Source organism: Pygocentrus nattereri, chromosome 19 (genome assembly GCF_015220715.1).
Source record: "Pygocentrus nattereri isolate fPygNat1 chromosome 19, fPygNat1.pri, whole genome shotgun sequence".
Lineage (NCBI taxonomy): Eukaryota > Metazoa > Chordata > Actinopteri > Characiformes > Serrasalmidae > Pygocentrus > Pygocentrus nattereri.
The window spans coordinates 3,889,208-3,911,110 of record NC_051229.1 but is presented as its reverse complement, the minus strand read 5'-3'; the positions used below and the strand labels follow the sequence as shown (position 1 = coordinate 3,911,110).

At 44.0% G+C, this 21,903-nt stretch overlaps 1 protein-coding gene across 17 annotated transcripts in view; it reads right to left on the bottom strand.

Annotated features, from left to right (window-relative positions):
* The window catches only part of ptprfb (protein tyrosine phosphatase receptor type Fb), a 385,507-nt gene that overhangs the window by 237,644 nt on the left and 125,960 nt on the right, over positions 1-21,903 (bottom strand). For all 17 annotated transcript variants that reach the window (XM_037531027.1, XM_037531033.1, XM_037531030.1 and 14 more), the window contains exon 2: positions 18,824-18,992. In XM_037531027.1, the coding sequence (XP_037386924.1) occupies positions 18,824-18,920 (97 nt within the window). In that variant the 5' untranslated portion in view covers positions 18,921-18,992. The remainder of the gene's footprint in view (positions 1-18,823; positions 18,993-21,903) is intronic.

The following is a 21,903-nucleotide window of genomic DNA, read 5'->3' as shown; positions in this document are numbered from 1 at the left end:
TTCTCGGATTTTCTTCACTCAGCAGTTGAACGAGCTGAGCTGTCACAGCAACGTTGCGCGAGCGTCAACAGAGGGGTAAAAAAAAGAATAGACGAGATGATAAATGCGTAGGAGAGAAGGAAAAAAAAACAGCCTGGTACGCCACGTGAGATTCCTCCCGTTAAGCGATCATGGATCCGGGCAGCTGTGCAATGCGCCACTTTCCGGCTTCTGTGAATTATTTAGGAGAACGGGGCAGGACATTCGGTCTGAGTGCAATTAGCCCTCTGTGAAGAACATTAATGCAATCGCAGTCCTGGACATCCGCTCGGCACACGAACGGCCCACGTGCGCCGTCTTAAAGCTCCGATGCTCCGATGGATGGTGGTCCTTCAGAAGCCTGGATTTGAGGGTTGGCAGGGACGAGGACAGTAAGTCCTACCACAGTGCTCAATTTTATTCCATGTCTGAACAGACGAAGCAGCACATTTCACTCATTTATAGGTGGCGACGATAAAAAAGTCAGAGCCAGAAAAACCTCAGAATCACAGTTAGCGACGGCTAAGAGCTACGCTAACCACAGAACACATTCCATTTCAGCTTTCTGTCACACCAACACCGGTCACTTGACTCCAAGCTCTCAGATACCCTCTAAACAGGCGTCGGTTGAGCGTCAGTTAGCTGGAACCGAGACTGTGCTGTGGTGTGGGGAACGTTTGGCCTGCAAACTAAGCTCTCGTTAGCTTAGCCAAACCGCTACAGTTCAAAACGCGGCAGAACACGTTCGATTCCAGCTTTGAGTCGAAGCCGCTTTCTTTATCATCTACACCCGTTTCAGCAGAACAGCAGTGGCTTTGTAGTTCTACAGTTACAGACTGCAGTCCATCTGTTTCTCTGATACGTTGTTAGCCCCCTTTTACCATGCTCTCGTATTGGTGTGTTGTTGTGTGTTGTGCTGGTACGAGTGGATCAGACACAGCAGTGCTGCTGGAGTTTTTAAACACTGTGTCCACTCACTGTCCACTCTATTAGACTCTCCTACCTTGTCGGTCCACCTTGTAGATGTAAAGTCAGAGACGACAGCTCATCTGCTGCTGCACAGTTTGTGGTGGTCATCCTCATCAGGGGTCACAGGACGCTGCTAGCTGGATGTTTTTGGTTCTCAGTCAAGCACTGAGGTGTTTAAAAACTCCAGCAGCGCTGCTGTGTCTGATCCACTCACACCAGCACAACACACTAACACCACCACCACGTCAGTGTTACTGCAGTGCTGAGAATGATCCACCACCCAAACAGTACCTGCTCTGTGAGGGTCCATGGGGGTCCTGACCACTGAAGAACAGGGTAACAGAGTATCAGTGAAACAGATGGACTACAGTCTGTAACTGTAGAACTACAGAGTGCAGCTATACAGTAAGTGGAGCTGATAAAGTGGACAGTGAGCGCAGAAACGAGGAGGTGGTCATGATGTTAGGCCTGATCGGTGCATCTGCAAGCAGACTGGTGTACATTCTGAATGGACATGTTTGAGTCTGCTTTGACTTTGCTCTGTCTTTTTCCAAAAATTTGGATCTTCCAGCATTCCAGCCCATGTGGTACGGATTAAACGTTTACCATCTGCACTTTCCACGCAACGTCCCCACTTACTGTTCAACGAACTATGAATCAGAAGTAGTTCACACAAAGCTTTTGCTTCTCAGCATTAAGGGTTAAACGTTCGAGACGTGTTTTTGTTTCATAATCATACGTCTGGTTTACTTTAACAGACACGCTTTATGCTGCTGATAATCCCATTTACGGTTAAAATGCCACTCCACAACTCAACCAAGGCAGCAGATCCTCCAGCTGTTCAAATGAGGACACACGCGCTGCTCCTGCCAACACAGCCGCGCTTACTCTGATTATGAAACGGAGCTGCGATCCTGAGAAACCGCTCTCCTCAGTACAGTTTAAGTCATTTAAGGCTTTGTGGAGAAGGGGGCGTGGCCGAGCGTCGAATGCGGGACGGAGAAGCCGGTCTGGCTGAATCAGCAGGCTAAGTAGCTGATGATGCTCACCTGTGCCTTGTTTCTGCCAGCCTACTTATTGTCATCTCTTCCTTCAAGTAGGTGGCAGAGCCCTGAGAGAGAAGCAGACCAGTGAAGGTGTGAGATCTGATCTGAACTAAACTAGAGAAAAGAAAGGACTGAAAAGTCCCAGTGAGCCTGGTCTTAATTTGTGGGCTGAAAAGCCAAGTGTTCTGCATTGTGTATAAATGGCAATAAAAGAAAGCTCTCCGTCTTCACACCTGCCCCCGGCGTCTTTCCTCCACCCACCGTTACAGGCTTCTTTAGCTCTTCTATCACAGTTCGGCTCTACCTGACTTTACTGAAGGGCAGCATTCATAAGGCTGTGTGATGACTACATAAGCCTTTCATGATAACTGATACAAACCTACATAAACCTTTATAAAAGCTTATTCCAACAAGCTCCAGGTTGCTGTTGGAATAAGCCTTTATAAATGTTTATGTAGGTTTATGCCGGTTGTCATGTGCAAAAGCTGCCCTTCAATAAAACAGACTCCTTGGATTTATGGACGCTTAGTTGTCAAGGAAATCTCTAATAGATTTGCTTATGTAGTTTTTGACACAGTGTTTTCTATAAACAGCTGAACAACCTGGAACCAGCCAGAAATGAACCCGACACCATTCGCCAAACTAAACGGGCTGTAAGAAGCTTTACAGACCGGCTGGAACAAAACAACATTAATACTGATCTGGACAAACTGACCAAACTGAGCTGAACCTGATATTGGGTCAGTTTTACGGCTCAGTCTGATTTGGTCCGACTCTGAAGATCAGACACGTCTGGCGAATGGTGTTGGGTTCATTTCTGGCTGATTCCAGGTTGTTCAGCTGTTCTTCTGTCACAGCTGCCGACTGAAAAGCTGCTCAGTGGTGACGACAGTTTGGGAATTTAGTGTAAGGAGCTGGAGAACGAACTGCCGGCTGAGCAGCGAGTGGGCGGAGCTCGTTACTCTGACGTAGCAACGAGCTGCTCGTTAAGGAGCTATAATTAGGAGGAAGGAACTGAACATTAAAACATATTAAACGCCGCGTTCACGGCCAGTTTATTCATTTCTTACTGTATTTATTTAACTGCTGTATTAAAGCAGTAGAGACACTCGAGGGGGGAGTTATCACCAATAACATCACGGCTGTCATGATCTACGGCCACCAGATCACAGCTGTGATGTTATTTCGTGATAAAACACTCTCGGGTTCTGTTCCTTAAGTACATTGTTCTATGCCCAAACCCTACTTCCCATATCACATAATAGGGAATTACAGTACTTCTGTTTCCATGGAATTCAGCCTACACCCCCCCAGCCAGCTGACACAATTGAAGATTAAATAAGTTCCTTGTTCTGGCATTCTGGTAGTGAGCCTACATGTCTACTGCAGAGAAAAACACTTACCTAATGCATTAGCTCAATGTTCTCTCATGCATCTTTGACAGGTCTGATGAAAAAACGCTTCCTGCTAACAGGAGAAAACAGTATCATATGACTGGAGCAGCCGGAGGTTTAGCGTTACTTCAGCCTTTAAACCGGTGCCCATCACGGGCTGACTCATTATCTACGCTCTCCACCGTCGACATGATATCGGGATCAAAGACTCCGAGAAAGAGAGAGGCCCTCGTGGGGGAAAATCCTCACTACCTCATTATTTGGCCCTCATGGTAGAACAATAGAGTCATTCAGTCTCCACAGTCCAGACAGAAGTCGAAATGTTAAACACGCGGGCACCGCGACGGGGTGAACTCCAGCCGAGCGCTCAGAAGTCCGGATGAACGCGCTGCACCGCGATCTTCAGCACAACCGGACGCAGTTCTTTGAGGCTCGGGGAGCAGCGATGCTAATTGGGACTCCAAAACCCAGGATTCCAAAGCACACTTCAAATTCATTTCCTCAGAGAAAGGACTGCGCTTCACTTCTTTCTTTCCTCAATATATCAGGACAAACTAGCACACGAGCACTGAGACTGTTCCCCCTGCAGCCTCTGAGGATGTATTGAGGCTGCGCTTTGCTGGCTGATTACTACAAATACAAATATCTAAAAACCAACAGCCTGCTGCAAAAACCAGCACGGACCAGCACGCATTCCTCGCTGGTCTAAGCTGATCTGGGGTTGTTTATCCTGGGTTATGCTGGTCTGGTGCTGATTTAGCTGGTCACCCAAAATGGTCATACTGGTTGACCAGCGCACCAGCAAAAAAAAACACAACATATCGCTGCATTCGGCAGAAAAATGGAGATACAAGTTTTTCTTCCTGGTTTTGACATTATTTGAAAATGCCTGTTGTCCTTTACACCGTGTGTAAATTTCATGATGAATGGACCAACACAAGCAGCCCGAAATGACTTGGAAAAAATTCTGGTTCCATTGACTCACATTAAAAGTAAAGCAGGCTTTTTTCCTTCTCCTGTAAAGCTATTATTATGGAGATACAAGGTTTTCTTCCGACAGCAGCGATATGCTGGGTTCTGCTGGTCTGGTGCAGGTTTATCCGGTCACCCAACACAGGCATTCAGGTTGACCAGAATACCAGCATTCAAAACACAACATATGCTGGTTTAGCTGGTCACCCAACATGGTCATACTGGTTGACAAGCATACCAGTATCCAAAACACACGTTTTGCTGGTGAAACAGTAGAAGCCGTATCGCCCCCTACGCTTCCTGTAATGTATTACAGTCTGTCAGAGTGACTGTGTGGATCATATGAGCATTATAGAGCTTTCTAAATGAAACAGTAGAAGCCGTATCGCCCCCTACGCTTCCTGTAGTGTATTACAGTCTGTCAGAGCGACTGTGTGGATCATATGAACATTATAGAGCTTTTTAAATGAAACAGTAGAAGCCGTATCGCCCCCTACGCTTCCTGTAGTGTATTACAGTCTGTCAGAGCGACTGTGTGGATCATATGAACATTATAGAGCTTTTTAAATGAAACAGTAGAAGCCGTATCGCCCCCTACGCTTCCTGTAGTGTATTACAGTCTGTCAGAGCGACTGTGTGGATCATATGAACATTATAGAGCTTTTTAAATGAAACAGTAGAAGCCGTATCGCCCCCTACGCTTCCTGTAGTGTATTACAGTCTGTCAGAGCGACTGTGTGGATCATATGAACATTATAGAGCTTTTTAAATGAAACAGTAGAAGCCGTATCGCCCCCTACGCTTCCTGTAGTGTATTACAGTCTGTCAGAGTGACTGTGTGGATCATATGAACATTATAGAGCTTTTTAAATGAAACAGTAGAAGCCGTATCGCCCCCTACGCTTCCTGTAGTGTATTACAGTCGGTCAGAGTGACTGTGTGGATCATATGAACATTATAGAGCTTTTTAAATGAAACAGTAGAAGCCGTATCGCCCCCTACGCTTCCTGTAGTGTATTACAGTCTGTCAGAGCGACTGTGTGGATCATATGAACATTATAGAGCTTTTTAAATGAAACAGTAGAAGCCGTATCGCCCCCTACGCTTCCTGTAGTGTATTACAGTCTGTCAGAATAAAAGTGAATTGAATTGAATACCATACAATACTTTGTTAGTTTTCTGGAAGAATTGAGACATTTTAAGCAATGTGTATGTAAATACTACATCAATATATCTTTTTAAAAAGTTTTTGACCTTTCCAGATTTGTCTTAGCAAAACAGCTACAAACCAAGACTAGAACAGGCCCAGTAAAAATCACAGGCCTGAAGATTCTGTAGGGAGTACCAACATAAATGCTGTAAGAAAGTGTAAGTGAGAGGCTGCAAACACTCTGAAAGGTTGTGTCTAGTCAGGCACAGAGAAAAATTAAGGGGGCATGAAATCACCAGATTGGAAATATTTTGAAAGGTTAAGCCAGAATGCTCACCTGGGACATTACCGCAGGCATGCCATTGCCCAGGGGCGCAATTACAGCACAAATACACGTGGTCATGGCCCTGGCCGAGCTTTACTTGTCATGGCCTGCAAGTAATGTGTGCTAACCTGACATTTTCCTCAGAGGACTCGTCAATGAAGGCCTGCAGAAATAAACGCAGCCCTCCGCAGGCCCAACAGGGCCGGGGTTAAACGAAAGGATTTTGGTTGTGGGCCTAATTATTTCTAAAACTACTATCGGCACTGGTTTACAGAAATACCGTTTTTGTGATCATCTGGAAAAACACAGATTATGAATTGGACACATTCAAATATTTCTAAATACACGGTAACGTCTATTTTTGATTATGTACTCACAGAAATTCGTTTTTTCCTGAAAACAAAATCCAAATATTTCTAAAACGACGTCTGTTTATTATGATCTGATGATTACTCACAGAGAAGTGATCTGTGTCCATAAAAAACTCAAAATGATTATGAAGTATTGATTTTTTTTTGTTTGCCTTTCGTCACAGAAATGATGTTTTTGTGCTCTTTTACACAACAACAAATGTAAACATGTAACGGGGGGCGAGGCTGCGGACGCATGTGCGGAGATAAGCGACTTTTACTGTGGACAAATCCAAGATCAGGGTCATAACAGTCCAAAGTCAGATGGCCAACACGGAGAGATCTAAAGTCAGACATGACAGACAAACCAGAATCAAACAAGCCTGAAAAAACATCCAAACATTACAAACAACAAAGACCAACGACAACTAGTGGCAAACACAGGGCTTAAATAATCACAGGGTAAATGAGGGACAATAAGGGGTGGAGTCATGAAACAAGGGGGCTGGACTAAAAACCAAAACACAACACGAACACATGGACAGGACTGGGAGGGGCCAATCGCGACCAAATACTATTTATTCATTTACTTGTTTGTTTATTTGTGATTTCTAAAAAAAGGGCCAAACTTCAAATATTATAAAAAAACTACATTTTTGAATATTTGCTGTTTGCTTGTTTTGCATTCCCTGAAAATAAATGAATGAATGAATGAATGAATAAATAAGTTCCCTGAAAAAAAAAAAAAATTTTGTCTACTAAGTCCTAATATCGTCATATATATAAAAAAATATTTATTTGTTCAAAGAAATGCTATTTTAAAATGTTTTAAATACTTCCTAATTCTTTGGTTATTTGCTCATGGATGTGATTTTTGCAGGAAAAACCATTCAAAATAATATAAAAAAAATATTGCGGATATTTCTTTACAGAACTGTGAGTTTCTAATGACGTCACACAACAGGAAGGAAACAAAGAAAGAATTCAAAATAATTCCAAAGGGCCTCGAATGACCAGCCGCATTTCCAATGCTTTTTAATTCAGAGTGCTCTTTCAGTTCCACAGTAATGTTCCCGGCAGAATTCCCTAGAAGCAAAATATTCAGCCTAGTCTGCGCATCTCGACGCAAATGGGCCCTGTGCTTATTAAAAGGAGCCGTATATATTCATTCGGAGTTTTAAAGCCTCTCTGGACTCATGCATAAGCAGCTGAGGGAGTGTTCAAGCGGGGCTGGATGGTGAAGTGGGGCTGTTAGTTAAAGGGCAGCTGTCACCTTGGCACAGTAAGTGTCATTGGCTGGTGGTTTGGTGGAGTGAAAGGGCTAAGGGCTCCCGAGGGGATGATGGGAAACGGGCAGGGTGTTTCTGAGAGGAGATCACCTGCAGGACGGGTGCAGCGGGAGCTAAGAACACATTACGTCATCCATCAGCCTGAAAAACAGCCCTCGACCCCACAGGCCTCATTCATTTACCTCCCCAGATAAAGCCCCCCTCAGAGACGGAGCTTTTCCTGCTGCCACATCGTGTTCCCCCTTCTTAAGGTCAGTATAGCTTAAACTTTCACCCTGTGCGGTCAGGGGAAATTTAATTACAGTGCTTTTGGGATCTAAAAACAAGCAGCCCTGGGCTTTACTGGGACATTAATTATTAGTAAGTTACCATAACAGGCCCACAGCTATGAAACGTTCCAGCTAAAATTGTAGCACATTAGTATGTAGCACCACTACTGCACATGTACACATCAGGCATAACATCATGACCACCTCCCTGTTTCTACGCTCTGTAGTTCTACAGTTACAGACTGTAGTCCATTTCTCTGATACTCTGTTCTTCAGTGGTCAGGACCCCCATGGACCCTCACAGAGCAGGTACTATGTGGGTGGTGGGTCATTCTCAGCGCTGCAGTAACACTGACGTGGTGGTGGGTTAGTGTGTGTTGTACTGGTACGAGTGGATCAGATGCAGCAGTGCTGCTGGAGTTTTTAAACACTGTGTCCACTCACTGTCCACTCTATTAGACTCTCCTACCTTGTCGGTCCACCTTGTAGATGTAAAGTCAGAGACGACAGCTCATCTGCTGCTGCACAGTTTGTGTTGGTCATCCTCTAGTCCTTCATCAGTGGTCACAGGACGCTGTTGGCTGGATATTTTTGGTTGGTGGACTGTTCTCAGTCCAGCAGTGACACTGAGGTGTTTAAAAACACTGCAGGACGGCAGGATTCAGTTGGTCATTGTTGGCGACACAGACACGGAACTGAATCACGCACAGAAATGGGTCGTGTGCGTTTAAAGGCAAACCTTATGCTTTCGTGTGCTGATATGAACAAAGTTCCCCACACCTCTTGTCCCAAACACTGCGCTGAAGTCATCCGTCTGTGATGACTCTACAGTGTTGTAGTCTAAACAGGGCTGTTTCAGGGTCACTGAAAGATCCAAACACTTGGATATTTCAGCGTTTCTGTCCAAAACACAGCACCAGTGGAGAGTTTGTTTATTTTTATTATTCTCCACATTGTAGATTAGTACTGAAGGCATCAAAACAATGAAGGAATCCAAATGGAATTATGTAGTAAACGAAAAAAACATACAGGATCTAACTAGTTTTTAATCTCCTCAAACAGATTTTAAATGTGAAATAGACTTTCACGTTAGAAAATGATCCAAGACAAATATTACAAACAGCTATAACCTAGAAATAATGACAAGGCCTAAAAACCTCCTTGGACAAAAAATTAAGCTTGTAAATAAAACTCGCTTCAATTCCAGGCAAGAAGTGCTTCTAGAAGTCAACGCAGGTCCTTCACAACCAATTTCTGAAAGAACTCTCTGCAGGGATTTTCACAAGCTGTGAAGCAAACCGGCGGTCCCTGTACATCAGTTTCGTCTTTCAGACACAATTCTGACGAGAATTTCCTGTAGACTGGGATTTTTTTCCACTGCTGGTCAACTTGTATGACCATACGCTTCAATACACCATACGCTTCAAAACACTGTGGCCTTTGGCCGCCCAAATACAGTCACTCCTTTTTGCCAATCTGCTTTGCGACCCATTTTCCACAAATCGATTGGGACATTCACTGCACTGTACCACCTTTTCTCGATCTCCCGTCCCGTCGAATCCCGTCGCACACCCCACTGGTATTAAGAGCCCAATTATCCTCGTGTAACGCCGTTTGCAGGAGCCTGAAGTTACAACCTCCATAAACACACAGGGTGACTATTTTTTTGAAGAGCTTATATTTTGTTGAGAATCTTGTTGCCGATTTACTAAAGTAATTTACAAAGTATACCGAAATAAATAAATGAAGGAAAAGTAAGTAAATTGGACTTAAATTGAAAATGAGTGATAAAGTACAATTGTGTCTAACACTCTGCTTAACCAGCAGGTGGCCACCAGGAAGACGCTGAGCACAAAGTGGGACGTCAGTTTAGCCGTCAGTGGGTCAACAGTGGCTCACTGTCCTCTTGCTATCAGAGTTATTCAGTTATATAGCTAAAATGTGGTCAATCAGTCGAGTTGCGAGTCTGAAGCTTCTTCAGTTTTGCACTAAATCTACAACACTAATGTAGCTAACAAGTGATTGAAGCTAGCGGGAGTCAATTAGCATGCTAGTAGCATCAAAACATCAAATCTGTTGATCTCAAATAGACTTATGTGGTTTCCAAGACTGTATAACAACCAAATTCAGGCTTAAGAAGGCTCCTCTACTACTTTTAGCCATGCTAGAGGACATTCGTCCGTGTTTAAAGATATCAGTGTGTCATACAGTCTCGGAAACCACATATTAAGTATGTTGATATTTCTTGATCTTAGCTCTGCCTTCGCCATATCTCATGATCTATTACTCTCTCGTATGCACAGCATTGGTATTACTGGGTCTGACCTTTCCTGGTTTTCCTCATATCTCAGTGACAGACGTCGAAATGTAGCTATTCAAAATAATAAATCCTCTATGGTGTCTGTGACTAAGGGTGTTCCACAGGGCTCAGTTTTAGGTCCATTGCTCTTCACCATTTACATGCTGCCACTTGGGTAAATAATAATACGCCTTCATGGTTTTCATTGTTACGCAGATCTATGTTAGCGTCTGCCCTATTCAGACTACATCACCTGCTCTATCTGACTGTATCCTGGATATAAAGTGATGGGTGGGTCTGAATTTTTAAAAACGGAATACTTGCAAAACTGAGTTGCTTTTAATTGTCTCAAAGTCACTGATATCTAGCTCATCTGTCCTTGGCATCGATATTGATGGGATTCTGGTAACACCTTCACCTCGGAGTTATTTTTGACCCTACACTCTCTTTTGACATCCACATCAACTCCATCCACAGCATTTTTCCATCTTCGCAATATTTCCTGCCTCCGACCGTCTCTCAGCCAAGCCGATGTAGAAACGCTTCTGCATGCATTAGTGACGTCACGGCTGGACGACTGCAATGTTCTCTTTTCTGACCTCCCTGTCAAAACCTTCACTTCAAGTTACAGTATGTTCAAAATGCTGCTGCTGGGATCGTCACCTTTTCAAAAAAGAAAGACCACGTCACCCCAGTCCTTCAGAGTCTTCACTGGTTGCTCATTACATTCCGTGTTCAGTACAAGGTTCTCCTTATAACATATAAAGCTCTGCACGGTCTGGCTCCTCAATACTTGGCAGAGCTTCTTCATCTATGTCCCATCCCGTACTGTGAGATCCCAAAATCTAGGCCTTCTAGATTTAAATGGACTTCTATGGGTGGTCGATCGTTTAATGTAGCAGCTCCCAAGTTATGGAATACTCTTCCCCGAGTCTATTCGGGATGCAACCTCTCTGTCTTCATTCAAATCTCTGTTGTCACTGTGTTGTCGTCGTTCGGTCTACACCTGAAGGTTTACCTGTATTGTGCTCTTGTTTAATGTGTTGATGTTTGTTGATCGTAAGGCGCTATATAGTTAAGAGTGATGAGGATCGAGTCCATCAGAGGCTGTTTGAGGCGAGGATCAGATGATTTTGACAAGCTGATTTGTTGTCGTTAGCTTCTACTTCTACAGCGCCAGTGCAAAATATCAGCCAAACTAACGCGTCTTGGCAGATTGACTAAATTTATGGCAAACGGTGAAAGTATGTAAATGTAATGTCTGTTGTGAAACTATTCCATTAACCTTCTATATTTATCTGATATCCACCGTACAGGTGCAGCTGCCGTCCGCATCTCAGCGGTAAGTATGCGGAGCAGAGCGGCACTCGCGCCGCGTGTGGAGCGTGTTATGGCTTTTATGGCCGCTTTTCTGTGAAGGACACGAGATGATCTTGTCATCCTGATGGCGGTGCTGAATCCAGGCCATAGCAGAGGGTTTGGATGAGTGCCTGCGGCCCTGCTATCGAGCAGCATAATTAAGCTATTAATCTCACATCATTAACCTCCGTCGACCCTTTCTTCCCTCCATCGCGGTGACGCCGTCGCTCTGCTGTTTGAAAAGCTCCCACCGCCTCTCCGCCTCTCCCGTTCCTCCCTCTCTCCCCTCGTTTCCCGCTCTCCTCCGGCGGCCGCCGTCAAATCACCGCAGCTGTGGACTAACAAAATTACTTCCCAAGTGCCACTCGATTGTGGATATGGTTACTTTTAATTAAAAAGAATCAATTTCCATTCCCGTCAATCCAGCCCGGTCACCATATGGACACTTTAAAAAATGCCATCCAATTTGCGGACGCCCACCCGCACCGCCCTGCCTAATCCGGCTGCTGCTTTAACAAGTCAGAACAAATAACCCCCTAATCGATTTGCGGAGGTGGGCTTCCACCGTGACGCTTCTCAGAGCTTTCCTGCAAAACGTGAAAAGCGTGGAAAACCTCTGATCACATGGGAACGGACTGTCACACCGATCCGGCTATTTGGGTGGTGGGTCAATCTCAGCACTGCGGTAACACTGACGTGGTGGTGGTGTGTTAGTGTGTGTTGCGCTGGTACGAGTGGATCAGACACAGCAGTGCGGCTGGAGTTTTTAAACACTGTGTCCACTCACTGTCCACTCTACTAGACACTCCTACCTTGTCGGTCCACCTTGTAGATGTAAAGTCAGAGACGACAGCTCATCTGCTGCTGCACAGTTTGTGTTGGTCTGTGCTGAGAATGATCCACCCCCTAAATACTACCTGCTCTGTGAGGGTCCATGGGGGTCCTGACCACTGAAGAACAGGGTAACAGAGTATCAGAGAAACAGATGGACTACAGTCTGTAACTGTAGAACTACAGAGAGCAGCTATACAGTAAGTGGAGCTGATAAAGTGGACATTTTTCAATATCCGCCTTATTGGACTGAGACTGTGGATCTACAACAAATATCATGGGTCTTACACCTGCATTACTTTTATAGATTTTTTTTAAAGAAGGAATGTTTACAAAATATTTTAGACATAAAACAAAAACCTCACCTGCACTGCACCAAACTCGGCTTAGACTCCTGCTCTTATCTGGACAGAGTACATCATGACAGCTCTGCAGCTTATGGCTGTAATCAGGCCTCCTGTGTGTTACGTACAGTAATTTTTCTGCTTAAAAAATAAAATAAATATAAAATAATGTACCTTGAACCCTGCGCCACCAAGAATGACACGACGGAGCCTTCCACCCGTCATAAATCAAAAGCACTGGTGACAGCTAATGTCACAACATGACACTCCCCACTGTCGTCTTTCTGCGTTGATTGATGTTACAGTGTGTTAAACAGGCAGATCTCAGGCCACCGTGATTAAAATGACGTCTGCTGGAGTTTCGTTTCGATAGTAAAACACGAAGAAGCCCAGCGCGGTGGATGCTGGACACAAGCATCCCTCCTGACGTCCAGTCGATACAGCTTTAAAAAAGAAACCAACTGTCTAAACACTGGTGTGCACTTGATAGTATCTGGTTTTCACCACCAGGTTCTCTGGTGGTTCTGGATGGTAAATAAAGTGTCTGTATCTGTGTTGTAGCCATGGCGACGCCTGGTTCCCATCACCACCACTGTAAAGACGTCTGAACCATTTCATACCAAACCCACTCTGAACATCTCCACCGCAGAAATTCTGAAAAATGGGTGGAGTTCCCCTTTAAGAAGCACCACCCGTACAGCATTACAAACAGCCTTGCGCTTTTTCCCGCCTGTGTGTAAACCAAACAGAAGGACTGACGCGAACTGTGAAGTAATTATAAACGTTCTTTCCTGCATTAGCAGCTTGAGTGGCTCTGACCACCTCCGAGCGCTGGAGCCGACAATAGAGAGCAGCTGTAATCTTTCATCAGGCTGAATATTTTTAGGTGGAACCTGAGCTGGTGGCAATCAGCGGGTTCAGCTCCTCCACCCAGCAGAGCTGGATCCACCACCCTGTAATTCAAACAGCGGCGAGCCGGCCCGGTCCTGCTCCTCAGCTGATTACAGACAACACCGCGCTCAAACCCGCAGTTTGTGGTTGTCAATATTTTAACCTCCGGCCTATTTTTAGAGGTTTATTTGCTTACGTTGCCGTTACGGGAAAGTATTTATACCCATGAGAATTCTGAATCATCGCACTGGATGCCAATCACTGGCATCCTTAATCCCTCTGAATTCAGAGGCTCTGTCCCCTTTAAAGGGCCCATATCATATATAACCACATTCTCCTTTTTCTTTCACAAAGAAAGTTTTTAAAAGTCTAAAAATAACTTTTTCAAAATATACGTTTCACTCCTCAGTCCACCTATGAAAACAACGCTGCAAGAAGAGCCTATTCGTCATTCCTATGACCTGGTTTTGTGATGTCACTAAAGCCAACACATTCACATACACAGATCAGGCGTAACGTTCTGACCACCTCCTCGTTTCTGCGCTCACTGTCCACTTTATCAGCTCCACTTACTGTATAGCTGCACTCTGTAGTTCTACAGTTACAGACTGTAGTCCATCTGTTTCTCTGATACTCTGTTACCCTGTTCTTCAGTGGTCAGGACCCCCATGGACCCTCACAGAGCAGGTAGTGTTTGGTGTGTTAGTGTGTGTTGTGCTGGTCTGAGTGGATCAGACACAGCAGTGCTGCTGGAGTTTTTTAAACACCTCAGTGTCACTGCTGGACTGAGAATAGTCCACCAACCAAAAATATCCAGTCGACAGCGTCCTGTGACCACTGATGAAGGACTAGAGGATGACCAACACAGACTGTGCAGCAGCAGATGACTTTACATCTACAAGGTGGACCGACAAGGTACGAGTGTCTAATAAAGTGGACAGTGAGTGGACACAGTGTTTAAAAACTCCAGCAGCACTGCTGTGTCTGATCCACTCAGACCAGCACAACACACACTATCACACCACCACCACGTCAGTGTTACTGTAGTGCTGAGAATGATCCACCACCCACACAGTACCTGTTCTGTGAGGGTCCATGGGGGTCCTGACCACTGAAGAACAGGGTAACAGAGTATCAGAGAAACAGATGGACTACAGTCTGTAACTGTAGAACTACAGAGTGCAGCTATACAGTAAGTGGAGCTGATAAAGTGGACAGTGAGTGTAGAAACGAGGAGGTGGTCATAATCTCAGGCCTGACCGGTGTATAAAGTCCCTCTCGTGTTTGATGTGTTTGCTAGTGCAAAATTTAGGCCAAATAAGTGCAACTTCATCCGGATCGTGTTCTTAAAGGAGAAGAGACGACTGCTCTGCCTCCGAATTAAAAGGCTGGCAGGGCTGCTGGGGAACCAGACAGTTTGCAGTCCATCAGCATCTCCTGCAGTGGCCACTGTAGCATGTGACTGGACTAATGAGGGCGCAATGTGTTATGCTAATGCGCTGAGCAGGAACATGTGAATATTGAGCATAAGGGACCAAACCAATTATGGTGATGAGCGAAGTTGAGCAGGGAAAGGGGGGATAACATTTGCTCTGTAAATAGTCTTTATCCACTCGGGGCGGCACTTGAAATGATCAAGGAATAACAAGTAGGCTGCATCTCACCATGACCTTTTTCTGTCCCCGTGCAAAGTGATTCATTTCAGCAGATTTCACCAAAAAACGACTCATTAGAAGTGAAAATGCGTCGAGACGTGCTTTAAAGGGCCCGTATCACTGAAAAACGGCTCCTCAAGCGTTCTTTGATGAAGGGAACGCTTCCACTTAAAGCCTTGCGCTCTATATACGCTCTCAAACATGTCGGTTCTTCAAGGGATCTTCAAGGGGTAGAGAAAATGGTTCTACATGGAACCATGAACACTCAAAAGAACCATTTGCATGACTGAAGGGTTCTCTGCATCATGAACGGGTTCTTCAGACTGATGGAGAATGTGCTGTAGATGGTTGTATTTTGAATCTTTCCCAGCACCAAAAATCACTGCTATTATGACGATGTCAAGTTTGACAGTAGCAGAACCCTGTGCAGTGCTATGAAGAACCCTTTTTAAAAAACACTTCTATCTAGAACTTTTCACGACACATTCTCCGTCAATCTGAAGAACGTTTTCATGATGCAAAGAACCAAGAAGTGTCTCGATTTATGGTTCTTTGCATGGTGAAATGGTTCTTCAAGTTTATGGAATGTGTTCTAGATCGTTCTTTATAGAACCTCTTTGAAAATACTTTGTTAGCCCCCTTTACCCTGTTCTTCAGTGGTCAGGACCCCCGTGGACCCTCACAGAGCAGGTACTATTTGGGTGGTGGGTCATTCTCAGCACTGCAGTGACACTGATGTGATGGTGGTGGTGTGTTAGTGTGTGTTGTGCTGGTGTGAGTGGATCAGACACAGCAGTGCTGCTGGAGGTTTTAAACACCGTGTCCACTCACCGTCCACTCTATTAGACACTCCTACCTTGTCGGTCCACCTTGTAGATGTAAAGTCAGAGACGACAGCTCATCTGCTGCTGCACAGTTTGTGCTGGTCATCCTCTGGTCCTTCATCAGTGGTCACAGGACGCTGCTGGCTGGATATTTTTGGTTGGTGGACTGTTCTCAGTCCAGCAGCGACACTAAGGAGTTTAAAAACTCCAGCAGCACTGCTGTGTCTGATCCACTCACACCAGCACAACACACACTAACACACCACCACCACATCAGTGTTACTGCAGTGCTGAGAATGACCCACCACCCATATAGTACCTGCTCTGTGAGGGTCCATGGGGGTCCTGACCACTGAAGAACAGGGTAACAGAGTATCAGAGAAACAGATGGACTACAGTCTGTAACTGTAGAACTACAGAGTGCAGCTATACAGTAAGTGGACAGAGCGTAGAAACGAGGAGGTGGTCAGAACGTTACGCCTGATGAGCCACAATACAATAAAAGGAGAATGTAAGATGTGAACTCCTTCGAAAAAAACCTTCACAAATACCATAACTGGGGTCACGATCGACTCTATGACCTGTAAATGGCTGTAATTTTTGTTAGCAGTGCAGCAAAGTCAAGGAGGACACTTGAAGGCAACCCTCCCGAAGCTGCTGAAGGTCCAGAGCAGCGTCTGAGGGGGAGGGAAAAGAGAGCACGGGGAAGAGAGACTCTAACAGAATTACAGAATCGTTGTGACAGCGGTGCGGGTCGGTCACGCGGTGAATTAAACGGCTCTCCGACCCGTGCCTGAGCCGAGCACTGACTCCAGCTCGACCCTGAGCGCTCGTGACAGAGCCGGGTCGCGCGCACTGCGTCTCCACAGCCCGAGCGGTCGTCTGAGAGGACAGTGGAGCGCGGTGGCCCACAGACCACCACGCCGCTGAGCTGTCCGAGCTCCGTAGGTTCACTCTGAATCTTCTCTTTGACCTCCATTTGATTATGTGGCTTCTGACGCCGTATGACACACTGTTGTCCATAAACACCAAAAACAGCCAAAAATATTCCGGGAGTGAACATTTAGTCCACACTTTAATTCATGTTTATAGACAACAGTCTGTCATACTGTGTCAAAACCACACCAGCACATCCAGTACAGACCACTTAAAGGGCCCATATCACCAAAAAATTTCCTGTGTTTTAGCTTGTTTTCCTCATGTAAACATTGTGAAAAGCTGCAGATCCAGTCTTATTTCTATTCCTGCAGCTTTGAGTCTGTTCTTTTTCATGATGTCACAAAAACCCAACACATTTACATTTTTCCACATATACGGTCTGCTGTAGTTCAGCCCCGCCCACTCACGCTAAAGTTATATGAAGTGTTTCCACCCAGACTGCTTTCCGAATGAGCTACAGCCAATCAGAATGGAGCTCATTTACACACACACACACACACATATATATATATATATATATATATATACACACACACATATAAAATCTTAAAGGCACAGTAATCAAAACAGGACACCAAGAACATCTCATTTAGGATATTGTTTTGTGATGTCACACATTACATTTACATACATCCACCTATTCAGCCTATAGCACTTTAGCTCCACCCACTTACACTGAAGTTATGAGGAGTATTTCAGCCAATCAGAACAGAGCTCATTTACACACACACACACACACATATATATATATATATATATATATATATATATATATGTTTTAAAGACACAGTGACAACAAACAGCCTTGTTTAATTCTAAGGAATAAAATGAGGCTGGAAAATGGAAGATAGAAATTAATGATGAATATCTGAAGCATATCAACTCACACAAGCTCAGTGAAAAAATAAACACGAGCAAAATGTAGGATATGGGCCCTTTAATGATATGAATGTGTTACGGCTGACACTGATACCAGTTTTAACGTGCTAAATGTTCTGCTAGCCAATAGCGACAGCGCATGACTGACGTGTCCTTGAGCAAGACACCTAACCCCCAACTGCTCCCCGGGCGCCGTAGATAGGGCTGCCCACCGCTCCGGGCAAGTGTGCTCACTGCCCCCTAGTGTGTGTGTGTGTATTCACTAGTGTGTATGTGGTGCTTCACTTCACGGATGGGTTAAATGCGGAGGTGGAATTTCCCCGGTTGTGGGATTAAAAAAGTATCACTTAATGTTGATATAATTTTACATTTAAATTGAAGTTTTATGTTATTCTCCATCAGTTCAGTTAAACAGCGCTTTATTGACTGATATAACTGCCCATTGTCAACTGTGAGCTGTGAAATATGACGGTCAGCTCTAAACACATATAAACAGTTTTATCAGTTCTGTTCATAATTTTTTTTTGTGTTGTAACGTGTTGTTCCTGTGGTAAACATTAGGTTTGGATGTATTTGATCAATATCGGTTAATGCCATTTCCAACATGATATCATCAACAGTATCATCAATACTGGCCAATAATATCGGCCAGCCATTCAGGCCGTACTTGATGCAGTTAAATGCAAATGTGTGATAATTTAGGCACGAAGCAAACATCATGTGTTCTTTGTGAGCATGTGTGAGTGAAAAGCACGTAAATTTGATTATTTTTCGCCAGATTACTGCTGACCAGGAGAAAAAAACAACGGCAGAGCAATAACAGGTGAGACGCACTATGCCAGAACAGCACATATGTGGCATTTATTTTCACCACCGTTTCCCTTAATGTGGAGTTTTCATATTGGCTTTTCCAACAATAGCAATAATTATAATTCAGTTCCTCTCCACCCAGAAAAGAAAGCCGATGACATCATGGCTAAAGGCAGCCAGCCCATTATTAGACAGAGACTGTGTACTCACTATCTGCCTGGGAGGAAAACGCCATGCAGCCCAGCAGAAGCAGGAGAGGCAGCCAATTAGGCAGGAAGGGCACTGGCGGGCAAATATTAGGCACCATGTTCCAGGTTGGCACTGCTCCTCCTCGGTCCCTGCACTGCTCTACCCACTCTACGCAATCATAGGCTGAAACCTGTTGGGGGGGAAAACAGAGACAAAGCAGAAAAACACAGTGATTAGAATGAGAGTCACACCAGCAATCAGAGAGGCAGAGCTAGAGGTAGAGCTGAGCAGCACTGAGAACACTCAATCACTCAATATCAGACAGCTTTCCGAATATAATACATGCTTTATTAATATTAAGGCATATTAACTTGGATGATACTTAAATTTGCATGAATATGGTTATTGAATCCAAACTAAAAGAAGGCTTATTATGTAAATGAAGCAGCTCAACATTATACACACAACACACACACACACATATATATATATATATATGTATATATATATATATATATATATATATATATATATATATATATATTAGTGTACATGTACATATACACACACTCATGTTTGTCTTGCTATATTTATGAGGACGCCCATAGGTTTCTATTGATTTTTAGAGAAATAATTTTAATTCTAATTAAATAATACTACACCTAACCCTAACCTCAGTGTCCACAAGGCAATATTTCTGCTCTGTTAGTTTTCAAATAAAAAAAAAGTAACATGCTCAAGTGAGGACCAGCAAAAATTTCCTACAGTTCCATCATAGTGAGGTCATGGGGTCCTCACAAGTATAGCAGTACAAGAACACACACACAAACACACACACACACACACACGCACGCATTCCACATTTTCTTGATTTTTCTAAATGAAAATATATTTGAAAAAATGATTTAAACTTTCCACGACTGTACTTATACGTGGTAGTTCTATGGTTTTCATGCTCAGGTGCTGCGTTTACATGATGAAACCTGGCTAATCTTATCTTATCCACACATATAGCTATAACATAACACGCTGCTTATTAAATAGAATAAAATCTTTTTTAGGGCCAAATTTGAACAAATAAGACACACACACGTGTATGCGTGTACGGTGCTGTGCAAAAGTCTTAGGCCTCCAAAAATGATGTACATGCACTTTATTACTTTATCATCATCATCGACATCATTTTCCGTCCACAACGCTACGACTTAATGTTTATGTAATGGTATAGACGTCGTATCGGCCACCGCTGAGAGCGGCTCTGCAGGGCACTTCAGGGACTCCCAGCCGAAGGCTGCGTGATTAACGGTGTAAGCAAATACTCTTATCTAATTAGGGTCAACCGCTGTCCATCAGGCAAAAATCAAAGGACACGAGAGAGAGGGGAGCATCAAACGACTGTCCATCTTCAAATGCACCCATTAAGGTATTAAAGTGACCGCACAGATGGCTCCAAATCTCCAGAAGTGTTTGTATTACCACTCAGACCAGCACCCAGACAGGCACCCGCCCCTCCCCGGGGATCAATATCAGCAGTGGTGGAAGTCAGAGCTCCGTGCATTAAGATTCCTCATTGACCTAGAAAATGTGTCTTTGTTGCCATATGGCTGATTTGAGTGCGGAAGCCAATGAGAGGGAATCTAAGAAAGCGCACCAGAACATGCAGGGCTGCTCAATACGGACCGAACCGTAGCTTAAAAATGCATTAATGTGGCGTAAAGAACGGTCTGCACAATATTTAAGCAAAATAATTTCCCTTTGTTGGATTATATCAGGTGTAGGAAAGACTCTGCATCATTGCACAAGAGCTCAATCAGATTTTCTGCCAAGGATTACGGATATTTACTTAATTTCCCATTGAAAATGTGAGGAATGGAGCAGATCAGGATGCAAACCGACACAGAATAAAACGTAACATGAATATTTAATATGATTAAACAGATTCCAGCAGAATGTGCTTTTTCTTATTCTATTATAGCCACAAAATCTGTGAATTTTCATTTTCATTTTCAGAAAATTCTTTTTTTTTTGTGTAATAAGTGGCACTTTCTGATTCACTCCTGTTTTATTTTAATGTCCAATATATACTTGTGTTGTAGTCATGGCGACCCCTGGTTCCTATCACCACCACTGTAAAGAAATCTGGACCGTTTCACTCCAAACCGCTCTGTTCACATCTCACCCAGAATTTTTAAAAAATGGGTGGAATTCCCCTTTAACGGCGTCAACCGGTGGCTCATAACTCTGTTAGCAACACTGATTGACTATTTCTCTAAGAGTACGACGGTGTTGGTGTAACCCAGATCGTTTTTCACCCTCAGGCCTGTTCAGAGAAAGCTGCGCACAGGTGTGCTGCCCACTCCTGACCATCTGCTTCAGTCCTTGGCTCGTGCTGAATGGCTGGAGTCCAGTGTAGCTCCGGCACCAAAAGACCTGCCAAGAGTCTGATGGTGTTTACATGACTAATCAAATATTTCCATCACTCCTGCCGAGACGCAACGCAAGACAAAACGGCCAGTTCCTCAAAATATTGGCCTCATAATTTGCATTATTTAATAACAACATATACTAAACGTGTGATTCAGAACACCTTGGCGCCCCTCCACTACGCCTTCACCGTGGCGTGTAATGCGCTACATCGTTTAAAGGAACAGAAGACCAAAACTCAGATTTACAGTTTCACACCTACACCTGATGCAGTCGATCAGCCAAAACACTGAAGTCAATAGTCACCCAAATTTTTTTGGTAATGCTATCTATGAATGTCACGTTGGTAAGCATCTATAAACACATTAATAACAGGTTATAATGTACTCATAAGGCATCATAACCATGGCTATAAATATTTATAAAAATGCGTGAGACGTTATAGCCATGCTTATGATGCATTATGAGTTGTTGACAGTGCATTATAAGTACTGATGATAAGTTATAAGAGCTCATAAGCTGTATTTGTCCGCTCTAAGTAAAGTGAAGCGTACGGGACTAAAGCCTCCTCCAGGGTTAAGTGTGAGAGTTAAAGTTGAAGAATTTACTGAAGGATTTACTGAAACACTAAAGCATCCACAGTAAAGCTCATTACAGGCTTCAGACGTCAGAGTTTA